We start from the raw sequence: 14,962 nt of genomic DNA, 5'->3' as shown, positions 1-14,962 counted from the left end.
ACAAGGGGGAAGTAGACCTAGAAGATCCCCAAATGACGACTGGTTGGACCAGAGTTAGAGAACTTGAAGAAATCTCATGAGTGGCCGGGAAGACTCCTTGGTTGCTTAAATTAATGACTACTCTTTCACCATAATCATATTTATCGTGATTGATGTTGTGTAACCCAACTTATATACTTTTGTCCACTTTTGTGCTGGCGATGTCTCAACCCACCAGTGCTCTGACAAATAACACCCAACCTCACAGAGAGTGCATGGGGACTAACAGTCGCAGTACCACAGTCAGAAACTAGATGTCATAGCATACATTATGTACAAAGATAAAGTGTCAATTCCACTTGATAGATGTTTTCTTAGGAATTAAATGCAATTAAAGGCTACAGTTCTTGAAGTATGTGTAGGAAGTGGATAATGGTTTGTTAGCTCTTTGTGAAGGATCCTTTGGGCACGATGGAGGAGACTGTGTGGTGTCCAGTAAATGGGGAGAGGTCAGATGCCAAAGAGGGAGCAGTTAGCAAAATCTATATGATACATGCTATTACCAAGGTTGTGCTTTCTTGTGAAGATGTATTGGGTGTGATCCAAAAAGAATATAGTTTTGATGTTTTATGTATTAGAAAAGTTTAATTCACCATGGAACTTTATGCTAAACACAAAGAGCATTACATGAGCTGAGTTGTCGGTGTGTTGCAGAGAGCAAGGAGCATGCTGTCAGTCATTAACAAGGAAGAATAATAATGATCGTTTTATAACTAAGGATAAGTTTATCATATATTGTAAATACATGTTATTCGCAAACTGGTAATTGCCAATAGAGTTATCCTTTTCAGGTTTATGGTCTTATCCAAGGGAATCCCATACACATTCTCATGTTTTCTCTGTCTTCAGTATCATCCACGGAACATACCATATAAAAGGAACATGATTTTAGGTAAAAACAAATGTTGCAAATTTGCGATTTCATGATTTGCTTTATTTGTAATATTAATTCTTGTATATTCATACATTAGACATTTTGTAATTGTTTCTGACATGCCAGATAAGTTAAATATTGATTTGTGTTTCCTTCCTAGATTGTATTCCGCAAGATAAGTGATGTAAAGCGAGAAGAGGAGGAATGGATGAACAGAAAAGATGAAGCACCTCTAATTCTTCCACCAGACCATCCAGTACGTAGGCTTTTTCAAAGATTTCGACAGCAGAAGGAGGCACGCCTGGCAGCAGAGAGAAACAGAGATCCTGATGACCATGATCTTGAGAAGGGTAATGTTTTGGTGGAGCATTCTGCACAAAACTCTATAAAAGCCAGACTAGTCACGGTTACAGAGAGCCCAGCAACACCAATATCGTTTCACAGAGCTTCGACATCAAGGGTGTCTGACCGAGCTAAACTCCATGCTCCTGTAGACTATGCTGGGGTCAAAGCAGGAGGAGAGTTTGTTAAACGGAGAGGTTGGGCCAGGTTCAGAGATGTGCCTGTTAGAGTTGAAGACTGGGATAAAGTGTCCAAAGCAGAATCCATGGAAACTTTGCCAGAGAGAACTAAAAATTCAGGCAGTGTCACCTTGAAAAAGACAGACTCTTGTGATAGTGGTATCACAAAAAGTGACCCTCGCTTAGATGATGGGGAAGCACGGAGTCCTCAGGAGCCAAGTCCTGTTTTAGAAGAAGTCAAGTACTCATTTTACCCCATCCCAGAGCAGACTCTTCAGGCCACTATGCTAGAAGTGAAGCATGAACTAAAAGAAGATATCAAGGCTCTGAACACCAAAATAGCTGGTATTGAAAAACAGCTGTCAGAGGTTTTACGGATATTAACATCTAGAAGTTCTCATTCTCCTCAGGAGATGTTTGACATATCAAAGCCTCAGTCTCCAGAATCAGAAAAAGAAATACTTGGAACAAGCTGAGATGATTTTACTTGAAAAGTAATTATTTTACATTTAGCATTTATTGATGAGGTACAAGGGGACTAGTTTTATCAGCATGCTCCTAGTTCATTCAATCAATATAGATTGCAACAACATTTCCAGATGGTAGGAGAAGTAGAATGTTGTATGCATCTGCATTTTGAAATTAAAAATATAGACGAAATATGAAATTTATTTTCCTAATTTAGGACTTATTTGCCTTCTAGAGCTCTTTTTGCTATTCAGAATATATTTACTCTCTAGTGACTGCAACATTGATAAAGCTTATATTTGTTGGAGCACGCTTTCTATAACTAGTCTCAATAATTGCCCAGTTTATCATGGACACGGCAGGATGTGGACAGTTTCTAGTATCTATATTTGCTGCTGCCTATTTGATTCACTTGTGCAACTCATACTAATTGTCACAATATATATTCATAACGCAAGTGAGGTGAGCATCATGCAATGCAGTATGCCAATTTCTTTGAGCTTGTTACATAGCCATGACATGTGTATAATTGTAATGAGGGCATAAACCACTTAAAATAATAAAGCTTCAGGGAGCCATGAAAAAGAGCATCTATAAATTCAACTTTGAGTGAGTAGTATTTGGTATGGAAAAGAAATGCAACAGTGGTTCAATAAAACATATCAGTAACATATTGTCAGTAAATAACCATTTAGTCTTCCATACAACCCGAGACAATGTTATTAAAACCACAAACTACAGCCCTTTGGCCCTCATTCTGAGCGGCTCAGATTCACTGTGCGGTAAAATAAAGCACAGGGTAAATCCATCAATGCACGTTCTGTTTTAACTCTAGGGCAATGTTATCCCACATTTCCAAATTTGTAATTAAGGGTAATGTACAGGATATAATTTACGGCACCCAGGTTATACATTTTCTTTGCCTGCTGACCTTTTCCCAACTACAAATTTATGACTGGTATGATCTGCAAAATTTGCCAGGGGAAAAATACTAAATAAAGATACCAAATACAGACATGTAGGATTATTGCACAGTTCAGAATACCAGAATCTGCGTAACACTCTTTTTGTTAATCCCGTTAAATATAAGGATCTCAGAATAAGGCACTTTATTGCTTTCAAATGAAATCAAATAATTGAAATAAAATAGAACATTTAGATGTTTTCATTGCCCTCAGTATGCAAGCCTGTGGCCCAAACCTAAATTCACCAAACTTTCAAAGAAATATATTGTGACAATCAGACTATATATTTTTACTTATACTGGTGATGCATTTGAACATTTGTAACTCGAGTTAAAATAATTTCTCTGAGGTTTATATTTTCAGATATGTTACAGTGTCATTGAAAAAGCCATTCAACAGGTCTTCAAAGCAAATCTCTTTAAATATTCAAGATATCTGAAAACAACACTTGCTTCTATGTGCAGATTTGATTTTGTGGCTGTTTATATAAGGTACCAATTGATGACTTAAGTGACTGGAAACTCCTGTGCGTTATAAAACACCACCAAGAAAGCAAGCGAAGGATAAGGACTTCTAAGAAAGATTTGTTTTTTGACCATTTAATATGGTGAAGGTCATCACTGTCAACAAAAGCTGTAATGTGTATTGTTCATCATTACACACTGCACATATTTGGTTGGAAAATTGACTTGATACAATAGAAATATGCTTTTTGCTGAATTGCGTTTGATACTTGACATTTATGCAGTGTTTCAAAATATGACGTAAGACGGTTTGATTTGATTGTGCTTCAAAACGCATTGTGTCTTTTTATGGTGGGGGAAAGACAAAAACTTTGCAACCTTCTGTCAATTTCCGTGACATTCTCAGAGATAGACTATTTCTTTCAGATTCACAATTTTCAGAATATCATCTATCAGACCAAAAATTTGTTGTACTGTCATGGGAGCGGGGGAGGCGAACAGTGACCAATCTGATACTGAAGTACAGGAAAGAAATCTGACTAAAGGTTGGTGATTCTTAACTCATACAGTTAATTACAGTTTTATGCATTAATGGACCCATTTGCTTCAAAGTTTGAAACGTTTCCTTAAACAAAAATATGCCCTGATTTGAAGGTTTGAACAGCCCTTTTAATATTGCCTGGTTTGTGAACTACAATACACACACACACACACACACACACAGAGATGCAACTACAATGATGACTGTATGGCTCTATGTGAAAATGAAGAATGTGATAATGAGGAATTACAATACTGGGTAACAAATAATGATGAATACTTGGTGACACAATCTATTTAATGCAGAGCTAACTGTGTCACAAAATTCTTAAAATGCATACCCGTTCCTGTTTCCTAACTTTTTCTTTACTCTAACTTAAACACAATGCCAGCCATAACTATGGGTCAACAAAACTGTAAATACTTATTTTGCAAAATATGTTGAATTTTCAAAATCATTTAGCAAGATTCTGCATATTATTAGAAAATTAATACTCGCCAGCTATTTTGTGTTAAAATTGGATCAGAGGACATCACTTACGTAAAATATTCAAACAAGAATTCAGCAAGAAACTATTTCTATCAGAAATTGTCTTATTTGCAGTTGGATTTCCAGTGTTACATTTTCTCCTCAAATCAGTCCCCTTGAGGTACAGGTTTTATTATCTAGTGCAACCACAAACTGCAAAAGATAATTCATGAAATCTGCAAGTCAGAAAATACTCCAGTTTCACAACATTCCACCCGCTTAGTAACATAAAATTCTTCAAGGACTAACCTTACGCATAATTCATCAATCTACCCCATATTCGTTATCCTGAATGTAACCCTCATACTTTCCATACCCTTAATCCTAAACCTCTTTAAAACCCTATTTACATAAGAGTAAAAACGTATGTCAGCAGTGTTTTTGTTGTTAACATTATCTACATTAATATTTGACAAGATAGCCATTCTTCATGGTTTTCCTCATTATAGGGTTCATTATAGGGTTCTTCTGTTTGGTATACAACAGACTATTCATGGTGTTTGGGTCAAGTTAAGGAGGTTAGAAATACATTTGTAATTTTATTGAAGGCTAGTCCTGAGGCAAAATAACATTCATTGCAAGTATGAATGTTCCAGGAGGTTCAAATGTCATTAAGTGCCTCAGACAAACAGTGTAAGGTAATTAATTATGTATGCTGCATGCCCATCCGCTTTCAAGAGCCTTACTTTTCCAGTAAATTAAGTGCCCACCTCCAAGGTGTCCCCATTCATATATGGACATTCTTCTTTTTTAAAGGAAAACATGATATTCCATCATAGGAGCCATTACCTAGGCAACAGAGAGGTTTCAGAAATAAATGTAGTTTTCACCATGTGAAACCAAATGACATTCCCATAATATGCCAATACTGAAACTTATATTCTTCATATCCATCCACTTCTGTTTTCTTCCCGGATGCACGGACAAGAATGTGAAACAATACAATAATTAGGGGATTTTCATGAAGAATTAGAAAGGACCATGGACCACAGGCTTAAATCACTCTGGACTAGCCCATGTTTTGTCCTTCTGAATTGAGTATTAATGACAACAATTTTTTTAGGTGCCTAGAGTTTGAAGGATGTCATCATTGCTTTATTTTGGCAGCTCTTCATGATGCTGTTTGTATTTTTAATCTTCGAAGTAAAAGCATCATCAATCAGCAATGTTCTGTGCAGGTTTGAGTTATTAAACTATCTGGTGCCTCTTTGATGAACGATTACACTTTTTTCAAGTGATTGGAGGCATGCAATATGAGGCACAGACACCACCAAGGTGGGAACGGGATTAACTCTAGAACTACTAATGTATATTTTAGTGCTGGCTTTTACTAGTTTATTCTTAGTGTTACTAAGGTTAGTGTTAGTGGCACTCAATCCAGTAAGCCAGCAACCTCCAAGTTCTTGCCTCATAGTGTTTTTCCTATTTATTCTTCCATTCAAGGGTCTGGATTTGTTCAATAATGATTTGCCTTTATCACCCATTGATAATTACCACATTGATGCCTTTCATGATTGTCTAATTTTGTGCCTACTCTTTGTTGGTGAGGGAATGGTGGGAACACTTGCTAGATCTCCCATCTGTTCTATTAAAGTTTCTGATTTTTTTGAACTCTGTTATCAGTAGCAACCCATTTTACAGTCAAATTATCACAGAACATGTTAGAAAGCTGAATTCGTAGTTCTGAGTGGAGCAGACCCTTTGAGAGAAACCATCTATCTATCCTAACTACTTTTCTACCCAAGTCATCAATTTAAAGAGCATAAACAATACAGAGTCTGTAAAAGTTCTTGATATGACTGTCTTTGCATCCAATACCATTGGGTAAGCATTGTTAAGCCTTGACACTGTTTTAATTCCCTGAATTTTCTTCAATAGCTTTGATGTAACAGTAGATTGAAGTCTTGGTTTCACTGGATAACACATTTAAACAAATAAGGATGATGAATTTTCAGTGACATGCATGAATTGTGTCACCAAAGTAGCAATAATATGGAATTATAAGTCAACATGATTGCTCAAAATGTCAAGTGAACCCATCTCCCTATGTCCTCAAAATTATCAGCAATAAATAATTGCTAGTCCCTATAGAACACCACGAAGGCCAGGGACACTGGAATCAACAAGGCTGATTGTGGTTATTCCCTTGTTTAGCAGGACTCCTTGGGTACAATAACCTGGTTATTAAAAAGTAAAGTGTGGTGGAATAATGCAAGACGAACTCTTGTTGAGTGGTGTTGGAGATTGAATGGTCTGAATACCCAGGCCAATGCTCAGAAAAACCAAGGTATCTATCTACACAACCATGTGCCTTTGTGGCATCTATTACTTATGCACTTTATCATCCACTCCCCCTCATTCTCCACACACCTCCTGTCTCAATAACTTTAATCACCTTTTACTTGCCACAAGACAACACTCATCCACAGAAAATACACTATAACTCATGCATTTGTCCCATGATCTGCACCTGGATAGTCTCATCCTCAGGCACAACCCAGGTGCACTCTGCATCATTGAAATGCTCCTTACACCTCCCTCACTGCATATCTCCAATGTTCTCACTCCAGTGTAATACAATAAACATCATAGTGACCACTCACACATGTCTGGCAGGGGCTGAGGTCTCATTTGCACGAATACCTATCCAGGTTCACTAAATATGTTTTCCCTACTTCATCTAAGACGCATCCCCTCAGTTGAACTCCTCATCTCCTGCCTCCTCTTTTTCATCTCACCTTTGAGCACAAGAAGCAAGTCTATCCATTATTAATGAATATAGATTTCCTCATGAATATGTCCTATAGACATGTAAACAGCATCTACATGTGGGACTTCAACCTACTAGTGGACCGGAGCCCAAACAGCCACTGCTCCTTTCCTGCTTTCTCATTCAAACATAGATGTCCAGCACCAACCAGCAAGTCTTGCAACCAAACTTAAAATCATTCCCATATCTACAAAAATGTAAAAAAAATACTTTCAAATTCAGTCATGGCTCTCAAACATACAACTTGAAGGATTTGTAGTCCAACTTATTTATCACACAGAATCCCTTAACATTTAGCTCTGGCGAGTCCTATAGCGTTTCAAATTGCAACTTGCCTCAATGATATACTTGAGACAGCACGGTTTGGGCTCCCTATGAATATACATTTTACAATATGACTGAGTAGTACAACAGTCACATTTGCAAAATGCTGGACAGGTTGCAAAATGGGGGTTCTCACAATTCCAGTAAATCTCCTCAGCTAAATGTTAAGTTCCAACTGGTAAAATGGATTTCTCTGCAGAGCAAATTGCTTCTGCAGTTCACAGTCCATCTTGTAATCCAGACACAGGAGAGAAATGTCACTGGGAGAGACAGGGGCACTGATTTTCTTCCAGTCAAGTAACAATTTATTCACGTCTAGGACTTTCTTCATTCTCCAACTACAGAAGAGAAGGTCTGCAAATGTAAGCAATCTTTACTGGCAAGACAAATTCCTATTTATCACTAAAGGTCAGCGAAAGGCTAGTACCTCTAGCTCTGGCCGAGCATCTTAGACTCTGCGATTCAAATCAGAGCTGGACGCAATTCTCTCTACAGGCCTATGATAGGACCTCAAGAACTATTCAGTGCTGCAGACAGGGAAGTCTTATTTCCTTCTTCTGTTATTACAGCTGTCACTTGTAAGCGGCTCAAACAGAACATTTTGAAGGAGAGAACCATTCTTCTTTTGAGGAAAAGGCACAAGTTAATCAAGTCAAAAATTCCAAATGCCCATCTCTCATGTTGCACAACAGTGTGCCGCAGCTCTGCATCTTCAGTTATAGCTAGTAATACCACCAGAAGGGTTTCTAGCAAAAAACAAAATAGATTTATACCCTTGCCTTGTTTTTATGGAGTTTGTCACTTGCAGCTTTTATGGATAACTGAACAATTTCACCATAATAACATAGATACCCTTTCACTACATTGTCGCCAATATTTAACTTTAATTATAGTGTGGGTCTTGGGGAAGCCAGTCAGTTCTTTTTTTTGGTCTCAGGGGACATTTGAAGGACTAGCCACATTTCTTTTATGTTACTTGACAAATGGCACTGCTGGCAGAATCGTTTTGAAAGTTATGAATCTGAAGAACTGGTGTATTTATCTGATTAGAGAGCATCAGCTAGGAGGTTATGACATCTATGTGAAATAGTTAACTAGTACGTAAACTTCCTTCCTCTAATGCTATAAATTTGAGCATTCACAGCTAAACATTTGGCCTGTTTCACACTGAATTTGAATGAGAATGTAAACAAAAAAGAAACAAACAAAACAAAGTAATCCCAATAATATCATGTTTGGACAAAAACAATTGGCTCACATATTAATACCCTGGCTGTGTATTAAGGTTGCCAAGTGACTCCAAGTCACCCAAGACCCAAAGCTCCTAGCTGGACTTTTTTGTTACAATTATTTGGGATTGGTTTAATTGATGAGAAGATGTCTACAACTCCCAGAATGCATTAGGTTGTTAAATAGAAACACAGGCCTTGAGCATTACACCCTTTATACACACAAACATAGAGCCTTCTGGTAAAATTAATAGAAAGGTTAATACAACTTTTAAGCTTCTTTGACACAATGCTTGAAGAAATATTTTTTTTTTTGGTTGAAAGAAGGTAGGTATTATGTTTTACCTTTAACAAATGGAAACATGATTTTACTTAGTTTTTCTATGATAACATGTTTAGCTTTCTTTAGTAAAGATTGGGTGTTTGTAATGTCACATACCAAAGACCTACTATGGAAAGCTTTATGTAAAGTTACAAAGAGTCTTCATTTGACTGATCTATATTATATATAGCGAAAGTAGTTTCAATTAACACAAGCCTATTGTGCTTTACAGATTCAGCCCACCTTGTGCACACTTTCTGTATTCGTCCCAGAACCTGAAGTGACTTTTATTAGAAACCAAAATGATATATCAGTTTATGCTCTATTGATGTTTTAGGATAACATTCACATCAATGTCAGTTGTTTTTATGAATTGATTAAAATTTTCATTTGTTACTTGTAAGAGGAAACTTATATTCAAATTAAATTTTCCATGAAAAGTCTATAGTTTATTTTTAGATAAATGTTATGTTAGGAATTTTTCATTTCTTATTTTTTGATCTATGTCTTTATTTAAATTCATAATAGATAAAAATGTGTGTCTAGTTTTCTAAGCTTGTTTTACTAGCCACCCTCCCAAAAAGCTATCATCAAATTCTTCAGAAAATAAGAAGCATTTCTAGAAAAGAATAAAAACTGTGCTAATGCAAATGTGTATGCAATATATAGCAATATCATAATTACAAATATGTTTTGTTTCTAAATTTGTTTCACTTAAAATCATTAATGTTTAATAGTTAGTATAGCAGATTTTCAGTGAACCACATAATCACTAATGAACCTTAAAATAGAAAGAATATTGTGTGATTGTTTTACAAATTTAATATGAATTTCCATATTTTTGTCTCTAATACTTTCTGTATTCAGGTAGGAAGGGCATACGTGTAATTGACACGGAATATATGCTGTAAATTGAGAAGCTGAGCATGTTCTGGAAACCTGCAGATTTTCAGTGTTGGATGATGTTTCTTTTTGGTTTGAATGATACAAAACAGCACTGCTTTAAGACAATAGTCTCTTTAAATGTGACACAGCTTTTAAGATGTGTTGGTATACTTTTGGAAGAGCAGGCTTTATATTCTTAGCTCCTAATTACAAATAGGAAATGTATACTTTTAACATTAAGATGTCTATATAATCTTGTCTTCAAACACTACATGAACGATCTTTGGAATATATTCCATGCTCTCACTTTAAAGTCCATATTTACTGTTAGTTTATTGTTCTCTGTACCAAGACAAGATACAGAAGTTGAAAATTCAATGTTACTGTTATATATGACATGTATTGTGATATATGAAGAACTTATTTGAAGAAAACAGAACTTGTATAAATGACACAAGTGGCCTTTGACATTTTGAAAAGCAATTTTGTGCACCAGCCTCTTCTTGTTGTATTCCCATTTCATGTAGTATGACAAGTCCAATGGTATTGGATAAGAAAGCATATGAGTTTCTGGGGTCAAACTGATGTGCAATCATTTTCTTTTAGCAAAACATATGTTTAAAGAGTGTTTTGAGTGAGCATGCTCCAAGGAAATGCTATTGCATATGACAGAATGTTTACTCTGCAAGCGTGTGTCACAGTTTTAAGGACCTAGGACCATCATGATTTCTGGCTTCATTTTTTATCACTTCTTTTACTGTGAATAAACATATTTGGGCTGCAGATCACAAAATGGTGACCTAGCAGTTCTCTTTAGGTTAATTTGACCTTTAGCCTTCAATGCTGCAGAATTGACTTGTATTACTGCATGTTATAGATATTTCAATTGTTTATGCCTAACATGTTATGCGATGTTTATGTATTCTGATTGCGAAAATTTAAAAGATATAGAGGCTCTTAACAGTGGATCAGGTCAGCTTTTATTTTTTGTTCTGTAGAAAATATTTTTGGTTGCAAAAGGCAATAAGTTGGTATTTATAAAGGCACTTTTGAGTTAAATTTGATAGAATTTTATCTGAGATTCAGCGGTGAAATCTATATTTAATATACATAGTAAAGACAGAGCTTAATAACACAACCCTTTGCATTCTCCCAGCATACAGCCCAAATTCACTCTACATTTAACAGCAATAAAAGTGAAAAGCTGTACAGTGCACAAGTAACACTATTTGGGTTCTGTTTATTAGAAATAAAAATGAATTTCCCATTCTAACATGGTGTAATTAAACTAAAGTGTGTTCCTAATATGCATAAGTCATTGCAAACAAGGAGCAGGATATCAGATAATATTTTCAGACACATTTGAGATACGTGTATAATTTTTGCCTCTGAACTTTTCTAACAGAGAGCAAACCTCCACAGCAATAAGTTTATTATAATTTCTGAACATTTACAAAACAGTCCAAAATGGAAAATATTGTAGTATTGCATGAAATGGATATAGAAAGCAGGGTCAGGGCTTAAGTGACCTGGATTTAAATTGCTTCCTGATGGAAACCAGTGGAAACAAAAAAGGACCACCTTCAAAGTAATTGGCACTAGAGCACTGACAGCTCACGCTCTCAGGTTTGCGTGGGCATGGCAAGATGTAGCCTATCTTTCAATACGTCTCTGCTAAAACGAGGAGAAATGAAGGAGAGTCATCTTCGTTATGAGTGTTGAGAGAATGCACTTCCTAGAGTCTAAGGTCTCTAATTGAATTACTTCAGTAGAAACAGCTGCGGGAATTAAAAAGAGCTTTCTTGAATCTTGGTCAGCACCAGAGCATTGGCAACATGCACTTATCAGTTTGTATTGTCAAGTCCTACAATATTGAAAGTAGTAAGGTATTGATCAAAGTCAATCTATGTAGTGGATGATTGACTAAAATAGGAAATGACATCCTCTTAACTGCTTTCTTTCGAGAGGCAACCAGATACTCGACTGCTTTCTTGAGTACAGTAGGTATCTGTACAGTAAAAGCCTTCACCTGTGTAGGCTTCATTTCTTTTTTTTAATAAAAAGGCACATTAAATGGTGCAGTGTGATCGGAAGGGACGTACAACCATATTTGTGTTATGCCTAAAGGTCAAGCAAATAACAAATACATGGTGCTAAATAAATTGATTTATTTTCTGACGATTAGTTCAACTTCGCCACAGCACATTACATTGCTTGTTATTGAATGTCAGCCCACATACAAATTTGATGATTTTCAGCAAATTATTGGAGACTCTATTAAATAAGGAGCAGCCATTTAGATCTGCACACTTCCAGTTCTAAAGACCACTCCTTTCACCATTTCTGAAGCTCTATGCCTTTAAAAAAAAAATCCACTTTTCTACATCAGGGATCGACCGCCAGTTGATTTTTTTGTGGTTGTTTTTTGGTTTATGTGGGAGAAATACAAATCACAGCCCAACTACTTGATGTGAAATTCTGTCGTTGTGTTTTGTTCTAAACAGGTATTTTGTTGTACGAGGTTATCTGATGGTTTCTCCCAGTGTAAATGTTGAACTTGATCAAAAAATGATCTGCAAGAGTCTAGATTCTCTTGAAAAAGTTTTTCCGAACCCTATTCCTGATGTGATGAAAGAAATGTATGTATCACAAAATGTAACAAAACAAAATCTCTTGATAGCGTGAAGATTTGGGATATAATTGAAAGACATTTAGTTGAATGTGTGATAAGTGTCTCTGTATACATGTACTGTACAATCAGTATTTGTACATCTGTTACAAACCGTGATATTTGGCCAGCACTGCATGAACTCTTTATCAGAATGCAGGTGCTGTGGCACTTGGAACTGTGTACTGTACTACTTGTTTATTGTCTATTCAAAGTCCACCAACAGAGCCACACCTGCATTTGTCACTATGGTATGTACAAATAGGCATGAATACAAGTAAATCACAAATGAGGAGATAATATTTTTGTGGTCAGCCAAGAGCTGCCAGTAGCGATAAATCACCTGTTGTGGGAAATCCCACAATAATTGCAGCCACATTCATAGTTAAAAGTTCCCTGATCCACATTTCTAAACAAGCACAAATATTTGTAAAAAAAAGTGAGATTTTATTTATTATAGTAATAAACTATTTTATAAATGAAGATTGATTGCGTCATTATTTTTTCACACCAGACACAAAACAATTCTAAAGTGTAAGTGAAGAGAAATAGAAATTCTTAATGTGTTCTAATCAAATTTCCACAAAACCCAAATCTTGCTATTCACAAACTTAGATTAGCCAAGGTCCTCAAAGGTATCCCCTGGGTCTACTTTTGGGAGCTTGGTGGAGCACAAAGCTTAACCTGGCTGGACGTGCTGATGAATACTATTTAATTTGAGCGAGAACCAACCACAAGTACAGTGTAAGGTAGGATTTGCAGCCACGGATTGCCTTGATATAAGCTCTGATTAAAGAAGTCGTGAGGCAAAGAAGAAGTTCCAGATAGGAAAAAGAGATGCATATTTCAGATATACTGCCCTCACTAGAATGTATCATGTTTCAGATGATTCTTTCACAAATGGATTTCAAGAGCAACATTTACTCAAGCAAGTGCATGTCCCAGTGGGTATTTTGGAAACTGAAAACACACGCTTGCCAGCAGATGTCTAAATTACAGTAATTGTATTCGCGCTTCTTAAATATTGTTGCTTTGTTCTGTTTGCTCTTTAGTTTGATGCTGCCAATAGATGTTCAGTTTATCTTGTTCTTTATTGGTCTTCTGTTCCTATATAAATAACGTGTCAAAGGCTTATTTAATTATGCTTCAGTATGCCAATATGCTTCACCCTTCAGTTAGCTTTATCAATGGTAAATGGAAACAATATACCTGGTGTACCAGTAGAATGCATCATGCTTTGAAAGGTCCACCGAAAACTCTGGTTAATTTTTCTTTTTTTTTATGTCGGACGTAAAATACATATTTTAAAAAATTAACAGGGCAATAGCTAGCATTGTTTTTACTTTCATATATTCAAATTACAAAATTCTACTGAATGGTCTATCTATCAGGATGAGAAAGTGCAAATCCCCACAAACTCCAGAAGAAGCACTAATTAAAGAAACCAAGTTTACCATGCACACAAACCTGTTAACATTCTGTACATTGAATAGTCTTATCCGAGTATTTTCAAATATATAGTGAACACAAATGTTTATTCTAAATTCAGATACAAAAAAATGAATCTTAAGCAGGACGCTATTAAGCTTGTTTAACACTAGTCACTTATCATGTTAATGTTAGTCTCTAATTTTTAAACAGGTTTTGGTAGGAAAAAACACTGCAGTTTTTCTCTATATATATAGCCTCATTAATCAAAGTAAACAAAATGTACTTTAAACCTATGTTAATGAGATATCATTCTCGTTAATGTTGAATAAACTGGTCTTTTTTGGTGATTACCTGGATGTGCAGTGACAGAAATATGAAATGTGCCACTTCAATATGGGAAACCTTGTACAGACTGAAAAACAAACAAGTTTATGGACATTCAGTACCAAATACTGCTTGCTAACCAACATAACCAAAAAAAGATATCACAACTGTTTGAAATACAACACCGCTACAAAACAGAGCTAGACCATTGTTTGCTTTGTGATAACGGATTAGGAATATCTAACAGACTCCGCCCTCCTTTTCAAGGAAAACATTTAACGCGAGTCTTTTCTGCAAAAGCATTGATCTGATAGCAACTATCTCACTCTCTACAACTAAAAGTCCTCTAGTCGTACTAGTAGACAACTTATCAACTATAGTGGAAAGCTTTCTAATCTTATGCAAATTCAGTAGCACTCCTCCAGATATCATTATGGCACCAAAGATACCTCCCACTATTTCACCAGCTCTCTCATTTCTCATATTTTCTTCCCCTATTGGGTCATCAAGATGTCGCACAAGATAGTTTTTTGAAAAAACTATCCCATGTAACATGTTCCTGGGTAACCTCTTATAAGCATTCTTTGCACACATTTAGTAGGCTCCTGG

At 36.0% G+C, this 14,962-nt stretch overlaps 1 protein-coding gene across 2 annotated transcripts in view; it reads left to right on the top strand.

The window, feature by feature from the left end:
* Positions 1-13,071, top strand: part of KCNH1 (potassium voltage-gated channel subfamily H member 1) — a 1,587,102-nt gene extending 1,574,031 nt beyond the window's left edge. The window contains exons 12-13 of one of the 2 annotated variants that reach the window (XM_085612840.1): positions 1,074-1,928; positions 3,758-13,071. In XM_085612840.1, the coding sequence (XP_085468966.1) occupies positions 1,074-1,910 (837 nt within the window). In that variant the 3' untranslated portion in view covers positions 1,911-1,928; positions 3,758-13,071. Of the gene's footprint in view, positions 1-1,073 lie in introns of both variants that reach the window. The other variant, XM_085612841.1, reaches the window with a different exon arrangement.
* Positions 13,072-14,962: the final 1,891 nt, after the last annotated feature.

The sequence above is a fragment of the Triturus cristatus genome, chromosome 6 (genome assembly GCF_964204655.1).
Source record: "Triturus cristatus chromosome 6, aTriCri1.1, whole genome shotgun sequence".
NCBI lineage: Eukaryota > Metazoa > Chordata > Amphibia > Caudata > Salamandridae > Triturus > Triturus cristatus.
The sequence above is the reverse complement of the archived record's forward strand: the minus strand, read 5'-3'. Positions and strand labels throughout refer to the sequence as shown.